The sequence below is a fragment of the Equus asinus genome, chromosome 3, assembly GCF_041296235.1.
Source record: "Equus asinus isolate D_3611 breed Donkey chromosome 3, EquAss-T2T_v2, whole genome shotgun sequence".
Lineage (NCBI taxonomy): Eukaryota > Metazoa > Chordata > Mammalia > Perissodactyla > Equidae > Equus > Equus asinus.
In genome coordinates, this window is record NC_091792.1 from 92,989,279 (window position 1) to 93,017,272 (window position 27,994).

General features: G+C 40.3%; 1 protein-coding gene across 1 annotated transcript; it reads left to right on the forward strand.

Annotated features, from left to right (window-relative positions):
- The first annotated feature begins 323 nt into the window (after positions 1-323).
- SLC10A6 (solute carrier family 10 member 6) lies at positions 324-27,900 on the forward strand. Its single transcript, XM_014834535.3, has 6 exons — positions 324-973; positions 16,383-16,501; positions 18,114-18,202; positions 20,761-20,936; positions 23,507-23,664; positions 24,847-27,900. The coding sequence occupies exons 1-6, from the start codon at positions 597-599 to the stop codon at positions 25,059-25,061; spliced, it is 1,134 nt and encodes a 377-aa protein (XP_014690021.2). The 5' UTR covers positions 324-596; the 3' UTR covers positions 25,062-27,900.
- Positions 27,901-27,994: the final 94 nt, after the last annotated feature.

The window sequence follows — 27,994 nt, forward strand, 5'->3', positions numbered from 1 at the left end:
AGAAAGCAGAAACACAGACTAATTCTGAAGCTCTCTTGAAATTATCCTGAGTCCCTCCCAATATTTCCTTAAGTGGCCTTTTTTTTGCCTTAATATTTTCAACAAAAATGTTTTGCTAATGGTATGAGATGTGGCTTTGGCTTAGCCGCCTTTGTTTTTTCCAGAGTTAGCCTTTCTTTCTACAAAACATTGCATCCTGGCTCTTTGAAATCCCCACTGAATTTGAAGAAATTATTTCTTGGCATCCAGCCTGCTTTCCTGGAACACAATGTGATGCTGACGACACAGCCCAGTCATTCCACTTGACAATAAGCTTGCTTGTTTCCTTTCACTTGAATATTCAGTCTGAGTAAGAACAGAAGTGGAAAGCCTTAGTTACCACAGTTTATTACGTTTCATGCCTATAATAATTACTTTTGTAATGTCTCTCGTGAATTAATTGATCAGATTAGGATGAATCTCCTGGCTGGCCAATAGCTATCGGAATGATTCTCCACGTGTGACTTGGTTGCGTTATCACAAAACGTGGCAGGATAGACCTGCCCAGCCGTCGCGGCAGATACTCATTTGTAATGCTGCCTTAAGGAGATGAAGAGATGAGAGCAAATTGTTCCAGCAGCTCAGCCTGCCCTGCCAACAGCTCGGAAGAGGAGTTGCCAGTGGGGCTGGAGGCCCATGGGAACCTGGAACTTGTTTTCACAGTGGTGTCAGCCATGATGATGGGCCTGCTCATGTTCTCCTTGGGATGTTCTGTGGAGATCCGGAAGCTGTGGCTGCACATCAGGAGACCCTGGGGCATTGCCGTGGGGCTGCTCTGCCAGTTTGGGCTCATGCCTCTTATAGCCTATCTCCTGGTCATCTGCTTCTCTCTGAAGCCAGTTCAAGCTATTGCTGTTCTCATCATGGGGTGCTGTCCCGGGGGAACCATCTCCAACATTTTTACCTTGTGGGTTGATGGAGATATGGATCTCAGGTAAGTTACACTAGGGAAGCTGAGTAGTCTTCCCCGGTGGCACTTAACCTGGGGGGATAACTGACAATTTCATGTTGAAAACTGCCAATTTTTAGATAGCGATTCCAGAGGGAATCATTTTACAGAGACTTGTTCAGCCCTGGAAGGACTTTGCCTTTTTGAGATTAAAATTTGCTTTGCTGTGATCGTCCTGTTTTATGGCAACTACTCTTATGAGTAGTGGGCTTGTTCATAGGTAATAGTGGGGCAGGTCTCCTCCTCCCGCAGTGGCCCTTCCTAGGTGTGTGTCCATTCTCACCCACACTGGCAGCTTTAACAGCTCCTGGCTTCATAGTCTCCCAGGACACAGGCTGAGAACCCTGGGAACTAATGATAGTGGTCTAGTAGTTGCCGTAGGGTGGTGGTGGTGGCATAATGAGAACGAGGCCATCGTCCCTCTAATCAGCATGTGTTCCTGAGCACCTAATTTATGAAATCAATATTTGGGGGGACTGGATAAAGGAGCTTTAGGGGTGTGTGACAGCAGATCCTGTTTTAAGTGCTGATGGTGGCCTATTGAGTTGACTTGGGGAGCAACGTAAAGACTTTTATGACTAAAAATGTTCTTCCTTGTGGCTTTGCAGATGCTTGACATCCATCACTAGAATCTCATTCCTTTCACTTAAGCCAGTGACCTTATTCCCGATTATGGTGTATCTAAATACCCCTGGGAGATATTAGGTTTTATCAATCGTTTACACTTTAATGAGGATGAATTAATCGCATATTTTTTGGAGTACGTATTTTGATGGGGAAAGAAAGAGAGAGCTTTTAGGGAAAGAATAGAGGAGTCACGTTGGAAAAATGAAAGCTGAAAACAGTGGCCTTTCTAGATTCTTTGCTTACTTATGAGCAAACTGTTTCACCTCCTGCTGAGGGAAAGAACTACTTAAAAATCGAAATCTTTGTTTGATGTGCATGTCCTTTAGTTGAGATTTATTATACTGTGAATGAATGAATCAGAGGTGCTGACTGTGCTGGGAGTTGAATAAGTGAGTCAGGACATGTATGGGTTTCTAGTTTCCCACATGTGCTGAATGGTCAGCATATGGAATGTATTTCCCCTATAAATTTTAATGGTTTCATGCCATGCAGACCAATAATTAATTTTCGTATGGCGATGTTTTTTGCTACCTGCTTTATTAGAGATTTGAAAGGAATCACTTGATTCATTGCTAAATCAAAAAAACACTAATACGCATTGCTAATTCAAATTCAGTAAAGTTAATCATTAACATAATAATTGGGAAATGATAAATTTTCTTTACACAAAGTCCGTATAACAGTGACAATTCCCAGGACCTGAAAGTTTTTCGAAAGAAAAAGAAAACATATTTATTCAGTGTCCTGGTAGGCTGGGGGCGATGCTGTCATGTGTTCCTTTTCTCTTCTTTCCTGGCTCTTGTAATAACCTTGTAAATGACCTTTTATTATTCTGAATTTTACAACTGAGAAAATTGTGGCTCAGATTGGTTAAATAGGTTGCCAAATGTTACAAACGAGTATGGCAGAACTCAGATTTGAATTCACGTCTGTTTCTCATCATTCTGCAATTTGAGCACTTTCTTCCATGCCACTTATTAGCATAACTAGATCTTCTGTTCTGAGTAGGAGCATGAATCTTTAAACAGTGTTCTCAAACACTTCTGTTCTGGGAAAGAGAACACTTATTACTTTCATCTCTTGTTAGCCAACATTGTCATAAAAACACCAATTGATAGGCAATTCTATAAAAGATAAAGCTCATTTTACTTCCCTTAGTTAGCTTTTAAGTTTGGTCAAATTATTTAACCTATAAGCCTCTTCTCCTCATTTGTAAAATGGGATTAAAATTACCCGTTCCTGGGCCAGCCCCTGTGGCCTAATGGTTGAGTTCCGTCTGCTCCGTTTTGGAGGCCTGGGTTTGGTTCCCTACACCACACGTCTGTCAGTGGTCATGCTGTGGTGGGTCACATCAAAAAGAAGAAGATTGGCAACAGGTGTTAGCTCAGGGCGACTCTTCCTCAGTTAAAAAGAAATTACTTATTCCTCCCAAGACTATATTTTAAGGAGGAACTACATATGGAGGATGCCAGGCACATAGTACGTATGCAATGAATACTAGCTGTTTTCCCTTTTTTCTTTTAAAATTTTGATTTTGAGGCCGGCCCCCTGGCCGAGTAGTTAAGTTCCTGTACGCCACTTTGGCGACCCAGTGTTTTGCTGGTTGGGATCCTGGGCGTGGACATGGCACCGCTCATCAGGCCACGCTGAGGCACCATCCCACGTGCCACAACTAGAGGGACCCACAACTAAAATATACAACTACGTACTGGGGGGATTTGGGGAGAAAAAGCAGAAAAAAAAATTTTGATTTTAAGTCTCACAAACAAAATAAAAAACAAGCAAAAAATAAACTGTAAGAAATGAAATTTTAAAATGAGGACTAAATATTAGATTTTCAAAAGCTTATGGATATGAGAGTAATAAGATTTTAATTCTCAGTAAAAATTGCAAATAGAAAATCCAGTGTTATTGAGTGAAACAATATCCAAGTTCATTACATTTATTCCTGTTTGATTGCCAACAAAAATAACTTTTAAGCAAAATTCAGTAGGTAGTCATTATAGGGATTCCGGTTTTCATGCTGCATAAAATGCAAGAGCATTTAGTACAAGATCTCCATTTTACAAGTGAGGAAATGGAGATTGAGCTCTCTGCAGATGACCCCAAACATGCTCCTCATGCCTTAACTCTGTGCTTCCTTCAATCCACCTGCAGTTCTCCACGTGTTCACCCCAAACAGGGCATTTCAGAAGCAACATGTTTGAACCCATTTCTGCATACTGAGTGTCTGATGATGACACCCATCATTCATCAGTGAGTCACCTGGGCTCATCATCTTAGCTTTTCCCTGTGACTCCCTTCATTCTTCACCTTGGTCACTCAATCCGCTGTCTAGTCCTGTAGCTCATCCTCTTGCGTGTCACTCACAGCTATCCCTCCTGCCATGACCTCAAGTCAGGCCCTCACAACTTCTGTCATGGCCGGTTGCCGTGTCTTCACAATGTTCCCTCCACCTTCAATCTCTCCATCGTGGTCTTGTAGTAGGCGGATAAGGCAGGCTCTGGGGTTAGATTGCCTGTATTTAATTCGTGATTTAGGACCTCTTTTCTATAACTGGAAATCGTAGTTCTTCCTTTACAGTATTTTGAGGAGAAATGAACACGCTGTACATAAAGGCTTCTCGAAACCTACTAAATCAGGTAGAAACTCAGCCAGGTGTAACTTACATCTCCAGGTTTATTTCCCGTTGACCCCTGAAGGACAACTGGTCTACAGTCAAATGGACCACTCACTGTTCTCTAAACATACCCTATACTTTTCCAACTTTTTTTTGCCCATATTGTTCCCATAGTCTGGAGTGCCAACTGGTCTGATTCTATCCCCTCTAGTCGTGATGTCATCCTTCATTATATCTGTTCTGGAAAGCAATTGGCCCATACGTATGAAGAGCCTAAAAAATTATCCTGCTCCTAGTCTGAGCTCAGCTGATCTTGGCTGGACTCTCACGTGTTTGGGGACTGAATAAACGTAGACTGGTCTTGGATGGCCTCAGCTGGGACAGCTGGGCTCTCCTCCATGTGGTCTTGTTCTCCAGCAGGCTAGCCTAGACCTAACCACATGTCAGTGGCAGGCTTCTGAAAAAGAGGAAGCAGGCAAGGTCTCTCGAGGCCTGGCCTTGAAAACGGTTCATCATCGCTTCCACCACATTTCAGTGGCCAATGCAAATTGCAGGGCCAGCCCAGATTCAAGGAATCAGGGAGTAGATTCTGTCTCTTGATGGGATGAGCTGCAAAGTCACATTGCAGAGGGCATGGATAAGAGAGGTGTGAAGAAGTGGGGACACTTTTGCAGTCTATTGTACTAAGGATGGACAGAATTCTTGCCTTTGAGAGCAGGACCTGAAAACTAAGATCTGACAGTGCAGTGTAGTAGTTAAGTGCCCGACTCTGTAGCCAGTAAGTAGATCTGTCACTTACTAACTGGCTCATTTGGCAGATTACATAAATTCTGTATGCTTCAATTCCCTGATTTTAAAAGAGGGAGAAACGAAACATACCTCATAGGTTGTTGTGAGGATTAAATGAGTTAATATATATAAAGTGCTTAGAAACTCACCTGGCACAAAATGCTGTATGAATTATTATTATTATATGGAGCATGCGTCTGTGTTTTAGTCTCTGCTCAAGGAGCTATATGTCTCTGTGCAATGTACTTCGCTGGACCTGTTTCCTTATTTGTAAAATCAATGGGTTAGACTCTCTGAGGTCCTTTTTCCTATTGTGGTAAAATATACATAACATAAAATTTACCATTTTAACCATTTCTAATGCACAGTTCGGTGGCATTAAGTACATTCACATTGTTGGACAATCATCACCACCATCTATCTCTAGAACTTTTTCATCTTCCCAAACTGAAACTCTGTGTCTACTAAACAATGTCTACCCCTTCCCACCAGGCCCTGGCAACCACCATTCTACTTTCTGTCTCTATGAATTTGATTACGCTGGGTACCTTATATAAGTGAAATCTTAAAATATTTGTCCTTTTGTGTCTGGCTTATTTCATTTAGCATGATGTTTTCAAAGTGCATCTATGTTGTAGCATGTGTCAGAATTTCCTTTCTTTTTAAGGCTGAAGATATTCCATTGTATGTCGATATCACATTTTGTTTATCCACTCGTCTGTTCATGGACACCAGGGTTGTTTCCACCTTTTGTCTGTTGTGAATAGTGCTGCTATGAACATGGGTGCGCAAATATCTTTGGGAGTCCCTGCGTTCAATTCTTTTAGGTAAAACCAGAAGTGGATCTGAGGTCCTTTCAAGTGTTTTGTTAAAATAGGAAAAGAAAAGCAAATTATGATGTCTAAGTGTCCTCCTCTCCCCACCCCATCAACAGAGATGCCTCCCCTCTCTGTCCCCATAGTGCCACATAGGTAATGCTTTCTTGTCATCCACTGGAGACTGTTGCAAGTCTGGGCTACTTTTATGTGCCTCACCTGCTAGGTCTTTAAGCTCCTTGAGGCCTTGTTCGTCTTTGCATGCTCAGTGCCAGCCTCGCGGTGGTAGGCACTCTATAAACCTTAGGTGAATGACTGAAGGAAAGTTTCTGATTGCCTGTGTATGTTACAAAAACTACTCTTGAAATGGAGTCAGTTTATTGGTGCAACTCAGAACAGCTCTCAGAACAAAAGTTTGACAACTTTTTTTTTTTTTTTTAAGATTTTATTTTTTCCTTTTTCTCCCCAAAGCCCCCCGGTGCATAGTTGTGAATTTTTCGTTGTGGGTTCTTTTAGTTGTGGCATGTGGGACACTGCCTCAGCGTGGTCTGATGAGCAGTGCCATGTCCGCGCCCAGAATTCGAACTAACGAAACACTGGGCCGCCTGCAGCGGAGCGCACGAACTTAACCACTCGGCCACGGGGCCAGCCCCAAAAGTTTGACAACTTTTGATGTATGAGGTCTGTTCTTCCCTGAGCATGTATTTGTGTTCTCAGCTGCAGAGAAAGGATTCTGACCACTGTTGGTAGTGGAGTCTGAGGAGTTCAGTGGCCAATTTTGCCCTTGGAACTTTAAAGACGTTTTTGGCCCTTCAGTAGAGACCCTGGAAGTAGGACTTCGGATTCTTCAGGTCTGTCTGGCATGGCCGGGTAGGGAACTGAAGATCGTCTTAAGAGACAGAACTCAGATTGAATCCATATGCCTTTGTGTAAGTTTCTATAGTTCTCTGCACCTTAGTTCCCTTGTCTATAAAATGGAAATAATACCTCCTCATAGGGTTATTGTACAGGTGAAAAGAGAAAATGCATCTAGAAACATGCAGTGTAATCCTTAGCAGGGAGTGCTCAGTAAATGCTAGTTATTGTTCTTGGAAGGCAGCAGACAGGATTAACATTTATATTTGGAGATGAAAACCTGGCCTTGAACTTTTTTATGGGGCCAAGTGTGTTGACCTACTCTTGTAGCATTCTCCGTGTCCATCTGGCTAGCCAGATAATTCTTCATTTTTTTTCAGTGGCTAAGCAAGTGTATACTTTCATAGTTTTGAGTGTCAGAACTCCTGATTTTATTGGTTTGAAACTAAAACATTTGATTAATTTAAACCCCAATTGCAAAATGGTATACTTATTGACACTACATTTTAATGTAACGTGTATATATGTAATTCCCCTATTTTAAGGGCGGTTCAGGATTTACCTGTTTGTCCAGACTTGCTGAATCTGTCTCATTCTTCTCTGTAATAGTTTGGGGATGGTGATGCCATTCGTCTTAGTGCAAGTGGAATCTTGTTATACTGAAGTCGGATTTTGCCAACAATGTTCCTATATGTGAGCAGCCAAGAGACCCAGTTAGGCAGAGCCTCTGTTTCTGTCGCAGTGGAATCTCATGGCAGTAAAACAAAAGGTGTGACTTTCCACTGAACTCACACGTGTTCACTGTGTGCTCTTCCAGATTTATTGGTGTTCATAACAGTTGGCAGAGCACCAGGATCTCTATCGCCATCCTGGACCATTGCTGTGAACATCGTGGGCTTGAACAATTGTATAAAGGATGGAAGCAGTAATGTATGTAATCAAGGGTATAGAATCAGTCTGATAGAAATCTCTCACTTTGCATCCCACAGTCATGAATCTTACTTTTCTGCTGTTTGAGCCAAAGCCATCCAGGGGGAAAATGCCATGCTAGTTCTCCAGAAGTTCAAGATTAAAGTGATGTAATATGGAATTCCGTTCAGGACTTGGCATTATGAAGAGCCAAGGAGCATAGCACTATCACAGACTAAGAATTTGGAAAAGCTTCCCAGATACACTCTTCACAGATCCAGAGGTTTGAGAGCTGTGTCAGACTGCCTTTCTTCCTTTACCTGCTCTCTAGCTGGGAGAAGCCTGTGCTCAAAGTAAGCATTCTTAATAGGATAAATTAATTTTAAATATCATGTGGAATAAAATATGTGCACGAACTGCTAAGAAAAACGTATGTAGAAGTCTCCGTTCTATCATATACAAAAACACACTATGAAAACACTGTAATCCACAGTCTGGTATTTGGTTAGGAAAAAAGCACATTTTTGGATACACTTGGACATTTAACATTTAATGAAGCTGGCACTCCTATTTAGTGGAAAGTTTTTATTTAGTGAGTAGTGTTGACACACTTGCCTCTCAATATAAAAGACAATAGATTAGTTTCATACCTTATGCCATATAAAATATAAGTTTTAGATGAGTTAAAAATATAAATATAAAATATCAACCTACAAAAAGTAAAAAGTAGGGGCAATATTGGCATAATGTCAGGCTAGGGGGAAATCTTTAACAAGACAAGAGATTCAGAAGCCATAAAAAAATAGACAGATTTGACTCAGTGTTAACTTTTGTGTGTGTGTGTGTGAGGAAGATTGGCCTTGAGCTAACATCTGTGCCAATCTTCCTCTATTTTGTATGTGGGACGCTGCCACAGCATGGCTGATGAGTGGAGTAGGTTCATACCTGGGATCCAAACCCATGAACCCCAGGCCGCTGAAGCGTAGCACACAAACTTAACCACTGTGTAGTTTGTAGGCTGGCCCCTCAGTGTTAATTATTTATTATGGCAAAAGTCATAAACGGAGTCAAAAATATGCGATAAGCTTGGCAAAGATATTTGTATTACATGCGATGATATGTGCTCTAACTTTAGAAGAGCTCCTACAAGTTGAGAAAAGAAAAATCTGATGAACAAGGCTGTTTAGAGAGGTCATCCTAGAGGCTAATAAACATGAAAGAAAGCACAGCCTCATAGAGAGTCAGGTCTATAACAAAATTAGAGTGAGACACGTTTTCAACGTTCTCATGAGAATTAAAAGAGATTGATCACATCTGGTGTGGACAAGGTTGTGAAATGCAACCATCTTTTTGGAAAATAATCTGGTAGTATTTATTAAAATAAAAAACACAGATTTTTTTTTAAATTGAGTTCATAATAGTTTACATCATTGTGAATTTCAGTTGTAGACTATTTCTTGTCCATCACCACATAAGTGCTTTCCTTCACCCCCTGTGCCCACCCCCCAGCCCCCTTCCCCTAATAACCAGTGAACCATTCTCTTTGAAATCATGCTATGTTTGTCTTTCTCTGTCTGGCTTATTTCACTTAGCATAATTCCCTCCAGTTCCAATCCATGTTGTTGCAAATGGGATGACTTTGCCTTTTTTATGGCTGAGTAGTATTCCATTGTATATATATATACCACATCTTCTTTATCCAATTATTGGTCGATGGGCATGTGGATTGCTTCCATGTCTTGGCTATTGTGAATAGTACTGCAATGAATATAGGGGTACATAGGTCACTTTGGATTATTGATTTCAAGTTGTTTGGATAAATACCCAGTAGTGGGATAACTGGGTTGTAGGGTATTTCTATTTTTAGTTTTTTGAGGAATCGCTATACTGTTTTCCACAGTGGCTGCACCAGTTTGCATTCCTACTAGCAGTGTATGAGGATTCCCTTTTCTCCACACCCTCTCCAACATTTGTTATTTTTTGCCTTAGTGATTATAGCCATTTTAACAGGTGTAAGGTGATATCTTAGTTTTGATTTACATTTCCCTGGTGATTAGCGATGTTGAACATCTTTTCATGTGCCTGTTGGCCATCTGTATATCTTCTTTGGAAAAATGTCTGTTCATATCCTCTGGCTTTTTTTGATGGGGTTGTTTTTTTGTTGTTGATTTGTATGAGTTCTTTATATATTATGGAGATTAATCCCTTGTCAGATATATGATTTGCAAATGTTTTCTCCCAAGTGGTGGGTTGTCTTTTTATTTTGATCCTAGTTTTCTTTGCCTTGCAGAAGCTCTTTAGTCTGATGAAGTCTCACTTATTTACTTTTTCTTTTGTTTCCTTTGTCTGAGAAGACATGGTATTCGAAAAGATCCTTTTAAGTTCGATATCAAAGAGTGTACTACCCATATTTTCTTCCAGAAGTTTTATAGTTTCAGGTCTTATCTTCAAGTCTATGATTCATTTTGAGTTTATTTTTGTGTATGGCATGAGATAAGGGTCTACTTTTATTCTTTTGCATGTGGTTGTCCAGATTTCCCAACACCATTTATTGAAGAGACTATCTTTTCTCCATTGTATGTTCTTGGCACCTTTGTTGAAGATTAGCTGTCTGTAGATGTGTGGTTTTATTTCTGGGCTTTCAGTTTGGTTCCATTGATCTTTGTGCCTGTTTTTGTACCAGTACCATGCCGTTTTGATCACTATGGCTTTGTAGTACATTTTGAAGTCAGGGATTGTGATGCCTCCAGCTTTGTTCTTTTTTCTCAGGATTGCTTTAGGTATTCAGGGTCTTTGGTTGTCCCATATGAATTTTAGGATTCTTTGTTCTGTTTCTGTGAGGAATGTCATTGAGGTTCTGATTGGGATTACATTGAATCTGTAGATTGCTTTGGGTAGTATGGACATTTTAACTATGTTTATTCTTCTGATCCATGAAAAAACACAGACTTTTGCCATAGCAATTCCACTTTGGGGAATCTATTTTACAGAAATAAAAGAATTATTTCAAGTGAAATCTGTACAAGAATGTTTATTATAACATTGTTTATAATGGAAAAAACTCAAAGTAATATATTTATCATTAATAAAGTAATCAAAGAAATTATGACCTATTTAGAGTATGGTGTACTCTGTGGTTCTTTTAAAAAAATCAGTTAGAGTTATATGTATTGCCCTGAAAGGATGATATTAAGTGGAGGAAAAAAAACCCAATCAGATGCGACTGTGAAGTAGTGCAGCCACTATGGAAAACAGTATGGAGACTCCTCAAAAAATGAAAACTAGAACTACTATAGGATCCAGCTAGTCCACTTCTAGGTATTTATCTGAAGAAAATGAAAACACTAATTTGGAAAGGTATATGCATCCCTTTGTTCATTGCAGCATTGTTCACAATTGCCAAGACTTGGAAACAACCTAAGTGTCCATTGATAGATGAATGGATAAAGAAGAGGTTGTATGTATACACAATGGAATACTACTCAGCCATAAAAAGATGAAATCTTGCCATTTTTGACAATATGGATGGACCCTGAGGGTATTATGCTAAGCAAAATAAGTCAGACAGAGAAAGATAACAGCAACAGACAAACACATAGATACAGAGAACAGATTGGTGGTTACCAGAGGGCAAGGAGGGTTGGGGAGGGCGAAAGGAGTAAAGGGGCTCATTCGTATGGTGCTGGATGGTAACTAGACTTTTGGTAGTGAGTACGATGCAGTCTATACACAAGTTGAAATACAACGATGTGCACCTGAAATTTATAAAATGTTGTAAACCAATGTTACCTCAATAAAAAATGTTTAAAAAGCAGCCAAGTTGCAGACTAAGGTGCATTGTGTAATTGCTTTAAAAGGAAAAAAACAAACCTCTATTGATTGAACAAGCAAGCAAGTAGGAAACAGGATTGCTTAATGGAAAAAAAGGGGAGAAAACACAAATACTTGTGAATTACCTAAGTCTCAATTTCTGAAAGGGACATCAATCAGCTAACTGTTTGTTCTTAAAATGTTACATTTGTACTCGGAAGAGCATGATTTTAGTCACGTTTTAATAGAAAGTCTCTATTCCTTTGGATTGCTATTGGATGTGTCTGCCATTTGAATCCAGTGTAAAGAGGTTGTTTCACTAAAGTTTTCAAGGTCTACCCTCAGACATATGACATATGAGGAAGGCAGAACATTTTTCTAGCACCAGTGTATTGATACATTGGCTCATTCTTCGATTCATACAGTTATTCGGTAAGTATTTAATGAGCTCCTCCAATTTGCTGGAGCATGAGGCTATGCCGGGCCCTAAGCAGCTTCCAGTCCGCCAAATGTCAACAGGTACATAAGCTCTCATGGAGGGTACAGCGTGTAAGCAGCATGTGAGGTGATGCCAATAAAAGTGTGTCCAGAGGGCAATGGGAGCTGTTCCCCAGGGCAGAGAGGTGGTATCCAGCAGCACTGAGGAAGGACAAGTGCCAAGCCAGTCAGGTTTGGGCAGGAAATGCTTTAGATCATGCCAGCATGTGCATAATACGAGATTTGGGACCATGCCCATCAAGGTAAAATATGATAGAGAAAACCTCAGCTAACGAGATTGGTAGCAATGCTGTACAGTCCTCCAGAAAGATGGACATTTATTTATTCATTTTTTATTGTAGAAACTTTCAAATATATATGGAAGTAATAGAGTAGTATAGTGAACCCCCAGTCCACTTTTATCCAGCTTCAGTGATTACCAACACATGATCTATCTCATTTTATCTCTACTCCCCACTCTCCCAATGGATTATTTTGAGGCAAACTCTAGGTATTATTTTAACTGTAAGTATTTCATTGTTTGTTTGTGAGAGATTGCAAAGTAGGGCCACAAAGTCCTTCCATTCTTGCATGCACCCTTCTTTGGAATGTGATAAGGCTGGTCCTCCCATCCAGAGGAGGGGAAATATTTCCCTTCCGCTGAATCTGGGCTGGTCTGATGACTTGCTTTGACCAATAGAATGTGGCAGAAGTGACGCCATGTGACTTCCAAATCAAAACTTCAAGGGGCCTTGCACTTTCTGCTTCCACTCCCCTGGAATGCTGATGCCCAGACACTGCCATGTCAGGAGATACAGTGAACACGAAGCTAATAACCTTGGCGTATGTCTTTTCCTAGTTTTGACGGTGCATCTTTGGGATAGAGTCCCAGAAGTGGGATTACTGGGTCGAAGGGTAAATGTGTGTGTAATTTTGCTAGATATAGCTAAACTCCCTCTGGTAGTTTGCCATTTTGCATTTTCAATAGCAATGAGTGAGAGTACAGAAGGAGTATTTTTTTTTTTTTCGGTTATTTTATTGAGGTCATAATGGTTTATAACGTTGTGTAGTTTTGGCTGTACGTTATTATTTATCAGTTTCTGTGTAGATTACATTGTGCTCACCACCAATGGTCTAATTTTTATCCATCACCATATATATATGCCCCTTTACCCCTTTCGCCCACCCCCAAACCCCCTTCCCCTCTGGTAACCACTAAACTGTTGTCTTTATCCATGTGTTTGCTTATCTTCCACATATGAGTGAAATCATGTGGTGTTTGTCTTTCTCTGTCTGGCTTATTTCACTTAAGATCATATCCTCAAGGTCCATCCATGTTCTTGCAAATGGGACGATTTTGTCTTTTTTTATGGCTGAGTAGTATTACGTTGTATATATACCACATCTTCTTTATCCACTCATCAGTCCTTGGGTTCTTGGGTTGCTTCTGCATCTTGGCTATTGTGAATAACGCTGCAATCAACATAGGGGTGTGTAAGTCTCTTTGAATTGTTGATTTCAACATCTTTGGATAAACACCCAGTAGTGGGACAGCTGGATTGTCTGGCTGCACCAGTTTGCCTTCCCACCAGAAGTGGATGAGGGTTCCCAGAAGGAGTATTTTTAGTATCATTGAAGTAAAATTGTGGCTGCTTTGCCGGGGGTATAAGCATTCTTCTGATAGAAAACGTCAAAGTAATCATAGACAGAGAGGCTTCATAGGCAGGACGATTAGATGGAAACACTGGTGATATCTGTTATGAGGAAGAACAGTGGGTGACTTGGAGGACAGTAGCTATCTCTGCAGCAGACCTTAGCCCTTGAAAGGGTCTCTGCCTCTCAGTCTCTCAGCCATTTGTGCCATGGACATAGATTGGGCCTGTGCTATGAGAAAAGCAGTCTGATGCGAGAACTTAAACAATGAGTATTAAAAAGTTCCCAGACTCTCTGGACCAGGTGTTGAGGTGAACAAACTCTTGCTTTACCCCGGGGTTGTGTTGCGATGTTCCATTCGCCTCACCTCATCAGGCAGACCAGCATTAATCGTGTCTGTAAACAGTTTGTACGTGCTTAAACAGATTGTGTAAGAGATTTTTTCCAGCAATTTAAAGATAAAATGTTTTGTTGGCATGAAGAATATCTTATTTCCATTTACCTTATTTCCCTTAACTGTACTGATTCATTCTTTCCCTGGTTCTGTCACCCAGATGGGGACAGGAGACAGCCTGAGCTTGGGAGCTGGGCGTGGAAGTGGGAGATGGAAAGGATAGATTTGGGGTGGAGGTGCAAAACCCTGGGGGAGGGTTAGACAGTACTGAATCAACTTCTTGGGTACTCATCCTCTCTGATGTCTTGTTGGCATTTTCTTTTTTTAGCTTTCATGAAATGTAACCTCCTGGCTCTCCACTCGCTTCTCTGCCTGCTCTGTCTCTGCGTGCAGTGCGGGCTCACCTCCTTCTCCCTGGTCCAGAGCAGCACGGGCCCCTCCAAGGCTCTGCTCCCTGGCCCCTGCTCTCTCATTCACATGCTTTTTTCCTTCTCCAAAGTTATGTATTTTAATGTGTAAAGAGAATGTAAATTTTAATGTGTAAAGTAATGTAAAGACTTACAAAATAAGGCTTTCTATATTTGGAAAAAATAAAAACAATATATTACAAATTCATGAGCAATGACATTTCATACGATACAACGAAAGTACGGTAACCGAGATACGCGGTCTTAGAAACTTCTGAACTGAAGGACTTTTTTCCTACTAGATATTATGTACTTGCAAATCCTTAAGACCCAAGGCACAAAATTTGTTAGCCTTTTTAGTTAGATATAATCTCAATAATGACAAAGATAAACCAACTAGTTTGTCTATTAGAAATCATTCCAGCTTTGTTCAACAAAGACCAAGAGTCGACTCTGTTATTCTCACTTGTTCACCTGATGAAGCTGTGCTGCACGGCTATTGGCTGGACTGTTTGGGTTTGGTTCATTCAGCTCATGCACCTTCATGTCACTCTCAAGATGGCCAGATCTGTATCTCGTGATGGCATCAGCTGTGGTCCTGAGTTTTCCTTTGCCTCCCTAGGATATTTCCAGTAGATGTCTCATTACCACCTCTAACTTAACATGGCCCCTCAAATTGATGCTAAATGAGCCAGTTCTTCTGTCAATCACAGCATCATTTTCAAGTCTAGAAATCTGACTTTTTACTCTAACTCGTCTCTCTACTTCAATTCCTATTTCTAATCATGAATCGCACAGTATCAGAATTGGAAGGGAACTTTCAATTTAGTCTAGCATCCCGTATCGAGCCTTTTTTGTTATGGTTCTGTAGCTTCTCTGGCTCTTCCCAGTTTGCTCTGTCTGAGGATCAGTACGTGGGGTCCCTTCTCTATTCAAAAGGAACCTTAGGACATGTGGTATCTGGGTGACTTCTTCCTGACAGATATCTAACAACACCTCTTACTGGGCAAACACTTAGTCAGCTTTGAGGCAAACTTCTCCCAGTCCCATCCCCCATACCAAAGACATCACAAGAAAAGAAAACTCAGACCAATATTCCGTATGAACATATATGCAAAAATCCTTAAGAAAACACTTTCGTATATTGATGGTAGGAGTGTAAAATGGTGTGGCTGCTTTGGAAAACACTCTGTCATTTCCTCAAAAAATTAAACATAGAATTACCACATGATCCAGCAATTCCACTCCTGTTATATACCTGAGAGAATCGAACACATATGTCTGCACAAAAAGTTGTACACAATTATTCATAGCAGCATTATTAATAATGGCCAAAAATTAGAAACACTTCAAATGTCCATCAATTAATGAATGGACAGAAATAATGTGACATAGTCCACACAATGGAATATCATTCAGTCATAAAAATGAATGAAGTACTGATACATGCTAAAAGATGGATGAACCTTGAAAACATTAGGCTAATTGGAATAAGACAGACACACCAAAAAGCCACATATTGTATGATTGTACTGATATGAAATGTCCAGAGTAGGCAATCCTATAAAAACAGAAAATAAGTTACTGTTGCCAGGGGCTGGGGGAAGAAGCGGATGGGGAGTGACTGCTAATGGGGTCGCGTTTCTTTTTGGGATGATGAAAATATTCTGGAAATAGTGCAGTCTTGTGAACATACTAAAAATGCTTTGAAATGATGACTTTTGGGGTCTACTAATTATATCTCAGTAAAAAAGAACTGTATATGGAAAAAAAAAGAATCCGTATAGTGACTAGCAGAACGTTTAGGACAAGTAGATGCTCAAATAAACATGAGTTAATTGATGGATGGCAAGAACTGCTGGAAATCTTTTTCTAGACCCCGGTACAGCCATCATTTGTTGAATAATAAGACAGAAACTTCCAGTAACTTACACCATGTAATCGCTAAGAAGTGGAGTCCCATGAGTTGCTTTGGGTTAGGACTAGATTCTTCATTTCAAACTCTCCCTCTTAAGCATCATTTTAATTTTACTTTCAGCATCAGTATGACCACCTGTTCCACAGTGGCTGCCCTGGGGATGATGCCACTCTGCCTTTATCTCTACGCCTTGTCCTGGAATCTGGAGCAGAATCTCACCATTCCATATCAGAACATAGGTCTGTATTGGGCTTGGAAAATGGAATAGTAAGAGTAGTGTGATGGTAACAATAATGGCTATTGTTTACTGTGTGTCTCCTTTATGCAGGGTTTTTTATATATTATCTAACTTAATTCTCTAAATAACCCTATAGTATAGATTCTATTACTAGTTTCATTTCCTATATTTTCAGAGTTAGAGAGATTAAGTAACTCAACCCAGGTTTTGCTGCTGGTAAGAGCAGAGCTGGTATTCTGACTTGGGAATCTGACTGCAAAGTCCAAGCTCTTAACCCCTGCAAGAGTTCACTTTTGAAAATAAAGCCCGAAAACCTACTTTAAAAAAAAACCCCAAAACCAAACACTTATATAATTCACTATAAAGCAATTGGACTCGTTATGACCCAAAGGCTGACTGGATCACAGTGGCTCTAATGAGACCTTCATTCCCATGAATCCACCTTTCCCGTTGCCTGGGAGCTTTGACTTCTTTCCTGATCAACATAAATGATTCCTATTGGTGACTAAAGTGTATCCACGTGTCACAACCCCATCCACATCTTTCATTGTCTCCTTTCCTGAATGTTATTTCTCATTAAACTCTGCCCTCTTTCTAGAGATCTCTGTGGACTTACTAGGCTTGGAAGAAAAACATGGTGAAATGACCTACCTGTTCTAGTTTGGGCAGAGTCTTTAGAGAATTGGTGGAAACCATGATTCTTAAAACTCTAAAGTGTCACCTGGAGTCTCCAGCAAGCACTTGGAGGACTTACAACCCATGGCCCATAGTTCCAAACCACGAATAGAGCCATCTCCTGGCAACAGCTGGAGCCCACTGAACTTGTATAATTTGAGTGAAATCTTCATTTAGAAATCATGAGTTCGTGTGCGACTTCTGATCAGTAGGTTATTTAGCATATTCTGTTTGATAATATATTCTGAAAGGCACTCGTAAACAATTAAACCCCAAAATGTTATGAGCAGCTCATTTGGCTTTGGAGCCACTATCGCAGGCATTTGGCCAGATTTGGAAAGTGGCTTTGGAAAATGTCAGTGTGTGGACCCTGCTGGTGAGTTGAGCTCCGCTCTATTGAGCCTGTTTTCAGTGCCTTTATTCACATGTGTTAATTAAAAGGCATTTTTTTTTTTTTACCCACTTTGGGTTATCTGGCTACACTTGGAGAATATGAGAAACTCCTTTGGTATGTGTAACAAGTGGTGTTTTTATGTCTACAGTAGGCATTCTTTACCTTGTGAAGCAAATGACCATTGGCTTCAAGCAGGAAAACAATAGCTGCATTTGTAGGGTGGTGACCCCAGACGTGGAAACCAAAGAATTTCACAGACATAGAGAACAGGTCCTCCTGTTGTCTAATCTGTACATTTCCCCTTGTCTCTGAAATCCCATGTCACTGTCAGCGGAATTCCGAGAGAAGTGACTGCCCAGGTTGGTGGCATTAGTAGTATCATATGCCCTTTTTAAATCCAAAGATTTAAAAGAATTTTTTGGAGGTGGATGCAGAAATAAAACGCAGCCTTAATGAAAGCCTTTATCTAACTGAAGTAGAAATTGTTGAGGACTGGGCAGTTAGGGTGAGAGGATATCGTCTGACAGATTTTTCTTCTCTTCAGGAATTACTCTTGTGTGCCTGACCATTCCTGTGGCCTTCGGTGTCTGTGTGAATTACAGGTGGCCAAAACAATCCAAAATCATCCTCAAGGTAAGCAGCTTAGACTCGGAGACTTGACAGACAGACGTAGGTGATGACTGGAACAAAGGGGCCAGTTGAATACAGTGTATAATTTCTTCCTTTCCAAGCCTTGCTCCATCACTCCCCTTGGTCCATCCGCTGAGACCTATCACACCCTGGAAAGTGAGGCACTCTTGCTTTAGATACAGAAAAGCCGAAGCCTGTGTGTGGCCAGAGAGCCCATTCATTCAGGAGGCTTCACACAGGTCGCTCTCACAGTGAAAGTAGTTCAGATGTGTGGGAAATGGAGCCCCAGGGTTTAGGAGTGTGGCTGCTTTCATGGGAAAGTAGGATGAAGAGCTGTCTTTCAGAAGCATTCCAGGAGCTTCTAAAGTTGTAGTTTGTACACAGGAGCAGGGGCTGCTGACCACATGGCTAACTGTCCAAATGAATCGTCCAGAACTGCACTGAGGACTCTCGCCACGGAATGATGGCAGCCAGAACCTCCTCCCTCCTGCTGACTTTGCCAAGCTGTCTTTTGTCCGCTGGAGAAACAAGCACACGTCCTTGTTGAATGGCTTTGAAAAATATCTAGCTGGAGAGGAGGCTTTCTCAATAACGGTGTCAATCTCCTAGCGTGTCTTCTCTTTTTCCGATTATGTATTTTTTTAGAAGATATAAGATTGTATTATGTACTGCTTCATGAAGACTTTAAAAATGTTTTAGTTATATTTTACATTTATAGAGAAATATACGCTTGGGGCTAATTGGAGCTTCAGCAAATACATCTCAGTTATTTTAGTTTGGGCTTTATGGTTTGGTTCAGTTTAAGCTCTCGATGTTTGCCTCTACCTGACAGAACACTGCCAGGTGGATGCTGCTTTCCTACTTTGGCACAAGACTGAACAGCTCCCACCGCCTGTCCAGTGAGATGAAGAATGAGAGAAGAGGGGTTGACAAGCAGGCAGATCGGTTGGGCCCAGGGAGCTGGATGAGGGCTTACATGTTGTCTATTCAGAGCTCATGTGGGTGACTTTAACATCGATCGTGCCCACTTGAGCTCAGTCTCTTTTCCAGCTGTGCGCATGGAATAGAGTCCTTTTTTTCCACATTCATTATTATTATCTCGGTAGGAGAAAATTTCCAATGTGGCAGTGTATGATTAAAATTTTGTTTCCAAAACAAGGGGAGAGAGTATGGTCGTGGGAACCTCTTACTTTTCAAGTACTCTTTCTTAGATTACTTTTCTTAAAAGGGCACCTAAGAAAAAAAGTCACAATTTTGGTGTTTCCAGATTCTCTATTAGTCCATCAATGTCAATGGAGAAACTAGATAAATTTTCTGTATGTCAGTTTTATTATCTATAGAGAACAGATTTAAAACTCCTTTCCTCTGGCTACTCCATAGGCTTTGTGGCAGAAAATATTTAATAATATGCATAAATATTCTAGAGTACCTTAGTAAAAAACTAGGATAATTTGACCATTATTTTGGTATATTGTAATTCTCTGTTCTTAGTCCTCTTTTAATTTTAGATCAGATACATTTTCTGAACAAATTGCTCTTGGTGAATTTTAAACTTTGAAATCTCTTTTTGGTAGAAAGATCAAGAGGGATTTTTACAATCAAAGGCCTTCCTTGTGTGTTGCAGCATCTTCCCGTCAGGTGGGGGCCCAGTTTGTCCCTGTTTCTAAGCAGTAAAAACACCCTCGAGAGCACACCTATGGTACATTGGGTTGTTTTTGTTTTGTTTTGTTTTGTTTCCCCATGACCACATTTCTCCACACCCTGAGTCACTGCAAATCAAGGTTGATGCTGTAGGTAGGTGCATAGTTGACCGTCTACATGGTGTGAATGAGAGTTTGCCAAGATCCTGACTTTCCCCAGATATTCTGAGTCTTACTTCCTCCCCCTCTGATCTAAAACTCAAATCCATTGGAAAATTTTTTTTGTTGATTTTTTGCTTCTGTTAAACAACAAATGTAAGAGACAGTATTCCTTCAGGAGAGGAAAGAGGTATCTGTTAGTACATCTCATATTACTTTAATATTAGCTCAAATTGTCCAATGAAGAGTAGGTAAATTTCACTTGGCGGAGAGGAGGGCAGGGATCCAAGCAGGAAGAAGCTGTTGGTGGTTGCAGAGTGATGGGAGGAGAGTGGTGGATGATCAGGCAGGGCGGATCTCAGACGAGAGTTACCAGGGAGGGGTCTCAGAATTGTGTGTAGTGGTGTTGGATGTTTATTGTCAGATTTCACTTGTATCACAAATTTATTCCATCCGTGAAATACTCCACTACCCAGTCCTTCTGGCCAAATCTTCTACTTGGAGGGAGCAGCTACTGATCATAAAATAAGAAGAGTTGAATTTGTGTTGAGCCTCACCAGTTTCCAGCTTAGCCAAGTCACTTGACCGCTTTGGACCTCTGGTTTCTTCTCTGTAAAATGAGATTGGATTTGGTAGTCTCTAAGTCATCTCTCTGTTCTAAAACTTCTAGGTTCTAAGCCTTTCAGAGCACTGATGGACTGTGCATCATATAGCAAAAAGACCATGATGCTTACGTGCACTTATTTCATTGGTTTGCTTTAGATTGGGGCCATTGTTGGTGGGGTCCTCATTGTGGTGGTCGCAGTTGCTGGTGTGGCGCTGGCGAAAGGATCTTCGAATTTAGACACCACTCTTCTGACCATCAGTTTCATCTTTCCTTTGATTGGCCATGTCACGGGCTTTCTGCTGGCGCTTCTTACCCACCAATCTTGGCAGAGGTACCGTTAAATTATCCACAAACTTTTTTGAGGAGGATAAAGTAAACATTCTGTCACTGGCAGGCTTTGCTGCCTGGCTGTGTAAGAAGACATTAAGAGTTTTGACTTACAAGGTGGATGGGCAGGACAACTCATCAGAAAGAGGGTGAAAAGATCACAGTACTTCTTTATGTAAATGAAAGCAAAGGCTAATTTGATGGGAAGTTGTAATCTGTGAAATTAGGATTGGGGTGTTGACACCATTTGTTGAAATCTGGACACATTTCTCTTCTTATTTTAGTAATTAAATAGAAGGGGTGAGGTGGTTTCGGTAAATATACAGATCATTCTAGGGCATGAGAAAGACTTAAGAGAATAAGCGTTTATCTGTTCTTTGTGCCAAATTTTTTTAAAGCGCGAGCTATAAGGGGCCAGAGGAGGAAGGACAAACTTGAGAAATTTGGGAATTTACCTTAAAGATTATCATTACAAGTTGGGACATATAATTTATAAATACTGTGAAATATTGAAGATGATAATACTCCATGTTGGTGTGCCCGTAGACGAGATATCATACAATGTTGGAGGGAACATAAATTGGCATAAACTCTCTGGAAGGCAATTTAGTCATATCAATAGGCTTATAAATATTTAAAGATGCTAATTCAGTGATTTTACTTCTAAAATTCTGTCCTGAAGCTAGCACTATCAGATAAGCACACGAATATTGATGTGCAAGGATGTTAATTGCAGTGTTTTTATAAATATAAAAAATAGAAACAATTTAAATATCTAACAATAGGGAGATGTTGAATTCATGATGTGTCTATGTGGTGGGATATGATGCATCAATTTTAATGATTTTGGAAAATACTTAAGACAGAAATTTAAGTGAAAAAAGAATAGAAAATGGTATACATTTTGATTCCATTTTGTAGAAGAAAGCAAAAGAATTTTACGCATGGACAAATACTGGAAGAAATACACCATAGGCTAATAGTGTTTAATTTTGAGTAGTGGGATGAAGAGTAATTTTAGTTTCTTAATATTCTTAGTTTCTTAATATATTTTCTAAGTTTTTCAATGAGTATTGTACTACTTTTAAAATCAGAAAAGAATTACGGACGAAAAGTAAACTATAGAATTGAATTCCAAAAGTAGAGTTTGGCAAAGATTGAATTGGCTTTATGCTGTTTCTAGCCCACTTGGGGAACAGGTAGGACGGTACCAAGTACTGGGTAAGGCTGCGCCAAGTGTATCTCATTTACTTCCTACCACAAGCCCAAGAGGTAGATACTATCAGGATCCTCACCTACCAATGAGCAAGCCCTTCAGAGAAGGTAAGGAACTTGACCATTTGGGTTTGATTCCAAAGTCAATAATGAGGAACACAGACTGTTGAGTGGTTGAAATATAATTGGATCTGTAGAGAGAGTATTTCTATGGCAAAGTGTAGGCAACAGTCTTGCTTTTTTCATACCTGATGGCTTGAGAAAGATCAGGACTGAGATATTGCATTTGCCTTGTGAACGGTCCAGGTGTGAGGTCCAGCTTAGTAGCTTCATCATTTCAAGTTATTGACAGGAGTCTGAAACAAGTGAGGGCAGTGTGAAGAATGTGTAGCAAGCAATAGGGTAAGAAGCAGCAAAATAAGAGCCGCAGAACTTGCCCTGTATTAGTGACAATATTTTCACTCCCACATTACGTACTCGTTACTTCCACATTCCCATCCAGCTTGCATAGAGATGCTGGTGCATCTTCTGAAACACCTCTTTCCTCTCGTCTTCCATTTATAAAAACCTGAAGATGCCCTTTCAAAATTGAGGACAGATGAAACCGCTGAACCCAGCCCCCAGGGTCCCACCTGTGTCTTTCTTTCTCTCCCTACTGCTTTTTCTTTCTCAACTGAGGTTTATTTCATTTTTTTTTGCAATTAGAAAACCAATAAAATATAGAGAAATAGAAAGTAGAAAAACTTATTACTAAACCATTTCAGCAAAGAAGTCATGTTAGACATTTGGTTTTCATTTAGGGTTTTATGTTGATTGTCAAGTGTCATTTAATTTGCACTGTGTCATGCCTCTGACTCAACTTTGCGTCTCATCTCCTCCAATCTTCCATTCCACGCAGATTGGCTTACAGCATGTGCGATGCCTCCTGAATAGGCCAAGCTCATACGTGTTAATTTCAATCATTTTTCCCACAATAACGCCTCTTCCACTCTTTCCATCCTTTAATCTCACACCTCCTCTGTGAAGGCTTCTCTAACCACTTATGTCACTTTTCTGAATTTCCACAGCATCTCCCTGGCCCTCGGTATACTTTGTGCTGTGTTGTTACTGAATCTTTCTTGTGTGTGTATGTTGCCTTTTCACCCAGATTCCTAGGACAGGGTTCGTAGGGCCCGATCCTCCGAAGTGCCTCTCAGGAGACCACCTACAGGGTAGGCGCTCAGCAAATAATTACTGAATGAGCAAACATTTTTAATGGCCTAAGCTCATGGTTTACATTTATTGCTATACATAAGAGAAAATTTAAGAACAGTCCTTATTGCTAGTATGTTAACTCTTGAAAAATTTTTTTATTGGTAGGTGCAGGACGATTTCTTTAGAAACTGGAGCTCAGAATATTCAGATGTGCGTCACCATGCTCCAGTTATCTTTTACTGCCAGGGAATTGGTCCAGATGCTTAGCTTCCCATTGGCCTACGGGCTCTTCCAGCTGTTGGATGGGTTTCTCATTATTGCAGGTGAGTATAGCCCCCATGGGGTGCGCTTGATTGAAAATTGTCAACCCAACTTACCAACTCCTTTTTCAGACTGAGGATATGTGTGCTGCCCTTACGACATATTTTTAGCCTGACATTTCAGGGGAAAATAATGCGCATAAACAAGATCCTTTGCCACAAGTGGACATTTCACAGAAAAATGTAAAAAACCATGTGAAAGTGAGCTTATAGATAAACAAATATGCTTCACAAAAGACAATCCACTATGAGAACTTAGATTCTGGGACTTAAGTCTCGATGAGCAATCACTTATTTGAAAAATGACATTTGTTATGTTTCATCAAGAGCCTTGAGAGTCTTCCAAATGTCAAGTTATTTCACAGTGCTTCTGTGACTAAGAGTTGTGCCAAATGGCTGTGAAATGATTTTCAACTATGAAATATGGTATATATACAGATATTGAAATAATATATGTGGGTGTGTATATGCACTTCCCTATTCATACAGCCAAAGATGTATCATTCTGGGGTCATTATGTAGGTTTGCAGAAAGTAAATGAAAAAAATATAGATATACACACATAGATTTTTTAATCTTGGGCCATTGTAAATTTTTACTGTTGTCAGGGAACAGGTTCTGAGTAAGGCTCAATGATTACTGATATTCCTGATTTTATACTGATTACTGATTATTACATATTTACTGACTGCTGACATACCCATCCACATAAAGAATGCTTGTGGTTTAATTTTTCCCACAAGATAAGAGAAATGGTAGCAGAATAAAACACCGGGTCTTGGATCCAAGTTTTAATTCCTTCTCATGGTGAGACCGTGAGGAACAGAACACGTCTGGCTGACTCCCAGCTATCTCCCAGCACCCAGGAGAGCCCCTGACTCATAGTAAGCACTTTACAAGGAGTTGCTGACTGACTGAATGACTGAATGAAGGGATGAGCCATCAGCAACCTGATGAATAAGTCTCATTCACCAATGGTCCATTCCGGACAAAGATAGCCATTTTGATACACTGAATTATTTTGTTCCATAGTTTTCTCTCTTTTTCTCTCTTCTTTTTCCTGTTTTTTTACACATATGTGACCCAAAGAAAACAAACTCCCAGAGTATTGACAAGTATACAATGTCACCAAATTTATAGCCTTTACTAAAGTGATTTTTAATACTCGCATGCCTTAACACCTAGCATATAAGATGTACAAGAGGAGAATGAAGAGCAAACACAGAAAGAGGAAGCCAGGTTGTGCAGAAGCCTGCCATAAGAAGAAGTCTACTTCTCCCAAAGAGACCAGAGCTTTCTTGGAGGTGAATGAAGAAGCCGCTGTAACTCCTGGGCCGTCAGGCCTGCTGGAGCTCCACATGGCCCGCGAGCCAACCGGCCACATCTCTTCATGTGCATAGGAGGGGCTTGCCGGCCTGACTGCTCGCCCAGCTTCCTTAGTGGCCAGTAAAGACAGTGCAGAGCTGATGAGTGAATCTCGTTGGCAGGGCCTGTGCGAATATCTGACTGTCAAATGTTAGAATATTTATATTTATATATTTTGATGGCGAATTGTCATATGATCCCTTTTTCCGAACATATTCTGCCCACTTCAGGGAGTGCTTTCAGGGGTTTACGCAATGTATTCACCAGCTGCCATGTGTGTTCTCGTCTTCACATACAGTGCAGAGAAACACCCATTGTCAGGCGAAGTCAACCTCAGGTTGGACTTAATCTCTCAGGAGTTAGGACTCTGTGTAGAGGCGATGTTACCCCACGCTGCAGGGCAAGGACAGCGTCTGGCCCCACTTGACTTCTTGACTTTGGGCAAGTCCTTTGGAGCATTGGAAAGGAAACACACAGCTCTTATAAAAAAATGGGGTCTTTTCTCAAATGATTGATATTTTTTAAGGGCTTGAAAATCTTTTTGGATTATAGATATAATACAAGGTTAGAGAGAATTTAATGAACACTCAAGGTTAAAAGGTGAATGCCCTGTGTTTTTACTCCCTAGAGATAGGCACACATATATCCGTCTAATGTATGTTTAAACATTACATCATTTAAAAAATGTTGAGATATCCCACATATACTGTTTAGTCAGTCACTTAATGACACATTGTGGGGTATCTTTACGTGTCAGTCTGTGTTGACCTACCTCATCCTTTAGAACAATGGCTTCATAGAAGTATTGCATTGCATGGAAGGACTGTAATTTATTTAATCGTTCCTTATTCATGGACATTTAGATAGCTGTCAACTTATTGGTATTACAATGCTGCTACAAATGCCCACGCCCTTGTGCAAGTATTTCTGTAGGATCACTTCCTAGACTTGAAGTGCCAGGCCCATTGCACATTAAAATTTTGGACAGATCGCTCTCGGCAATGTTGTACAGCAGTGCCTGAGAGGGCTGGCTTCCCACAGTCACACCAGGCTAAAGAATGATCAGTTCTTATTTGTGAAAATATCTCATTTAAAATGGCTTTCTCTTTCTTTTTTTTTTTTTTGGTGAGGAAAATTGGCCCTGAGCTAACATCTGTTTCCAATCTTCCTTTTTTTGCTTGAGGAAGATTGTTGCTGAGCTAACATCTGTGCCAATCTTCCTCTATGTTGTATGTGGGACACCACCACAGCATGGCTTGATGACTAGTGTGTAGGTCTGCATCTGGGATCTGAACCTGCAAACCCCAGGCTGCCAAAGCAGAGCGGAGCATGCGAACTTAACCACTGTGCCACCAGGCTGGCCCCTAAAATTGCATTTTTAAAATTATGAATGAAGTATTTTTTTATAATCACTTGCCTATTCATATCCTTTGCCTGCTTTTCTGTTGTGTTTTTTCCTTTTTGATTGATAAATTTTAACACTTTACAGATAGTGACCCTTAGTTCTGTTTTGTCAAGATTTGACTATATCTTTTATCTTCTGTTTTTATATAATGTCTTTTGCTGTATAGAAGTTTTATATTTTTTATGTATTCAGCTTTATTAGTCTTTTTAAAAATGTTTTTTGACCTTGACATCTGTCAAATGTTAGGATATTTATATTTTTGTGAGTTGTGAGAGGATCCCTTTTTGAGAATGTATTTGACCCCTTTTCAAAGTTTTTAGGGCGGTTTATGCACCTTATTTACAGCTGCTGTGTGTACCGCTTGGCAGTAGCTAAACCCATCCTCCTCTAATCCTTACTAAAAATATTTCCCATATATTTTTCTATTTTATGGACTAAATATGTGCATGTTTATTCCATTTTGAATTTATTTTTCTGTACAGTGTGTTAAGAATGTAATTTTTTATGGTTAATTGTCTCAACATCATGTATTGAATCATTCATCTTTTCTCTACTGATTTGAAAGATCACCTTTATCACATAACTTCTGATATAATGTGTTTTTGTTGGGACTGTGTTTGGTTTCATTTCTTTCTGTTGATTGTATTTGTAACCTTTGAAACATGTGAGAAAGTGTATTGTCTGAGATTTGGCGCTTCACAATTTTATTTTATAAGTGTTCTCAAGAACTTGTGGGTTAACATCATGACAACGATTATTATGGTATTTTCCCAACAATTAAGAACACCTTTGTGGTAGTACAGAAACAGCCCCATTAGGTGTCATAAGTAAATTATATGGAAAAGAACTAAGCACACTTGTGACGTGATTGTTAATTCTCCACTGCTGCTTTATTACTTGGAGAGTCCCATTTATCCACCTGACAAGTGTGTATGGGCTGAGACGCGGGGCTGTGCTCTGTGCAGGCACATGGGCCGTGCAGCAGTCACGAGGCAGGAAGGGCTCCCGCCTTCATGGTTCAGTGGGGACTAGACCACTGCAATGAACACAGTAGAGTCGTGCGATAACAGATTCCCACCTCTAAAACGAGCATTACCATGAGTTTTAACCCACAAAATATGAATTTCTAAATTGTTTCTTTACATTGGCACCTAACACAAAATGGCCAAATCCAATGCTCCATTCTGAAAGCGCTAACTACATGGTTACTGTGTACCACAGTCAGGACAAGGCTGGGGACAGAACCACCAAGAGCCATCCGTTAAGACAGAAATAACACAAACCAATGTACGGGTTTGAAAGTTGTCATGTCAGAAGACTGCCATCTCTAGAGACAGTTTGTAAATGTGTTACCGAAAAGAACTGGAAATAGTCAAGTTGTCTAGGAGGCCACACATTGTCTTGAGGCTGAAGAATGTAACTAAAAAAAGCTCTAACTGAATAAATTGTATTCTAGCTGATCTAAATAATCATGAGTTCATAAAAGCTGGGGACTGGGGCCAGCCTGGTGGCGCAGCAGTTAAGTGCCCACGTTCCGCTTCGGAGGCCCGGGGTTGGTCGGTT

Coding starts and splice junctions, on each gene's coding strand:
- SLC10A6 (XM_014834535.3), top strand. CDS start 597: ATGAGAGCAAATTGTTCCAGCAGCTCAGCCTGCCCTGCCAACAGCTCG. Junction 16,502..18,113: donor CATTCCATATCAGAACATAG/GTCTGTATTGGG, acceptor TCTTCTCTTCAG/GAATTACTCTTGTGTGCCTG. Junction 20,937..23,506: donor ACCCACCAATCTTGGCAGAG/GTACCGTTAAAT, acceptor TTTTATTGGTAG/GTGCAGGACGATTTCTTTAG.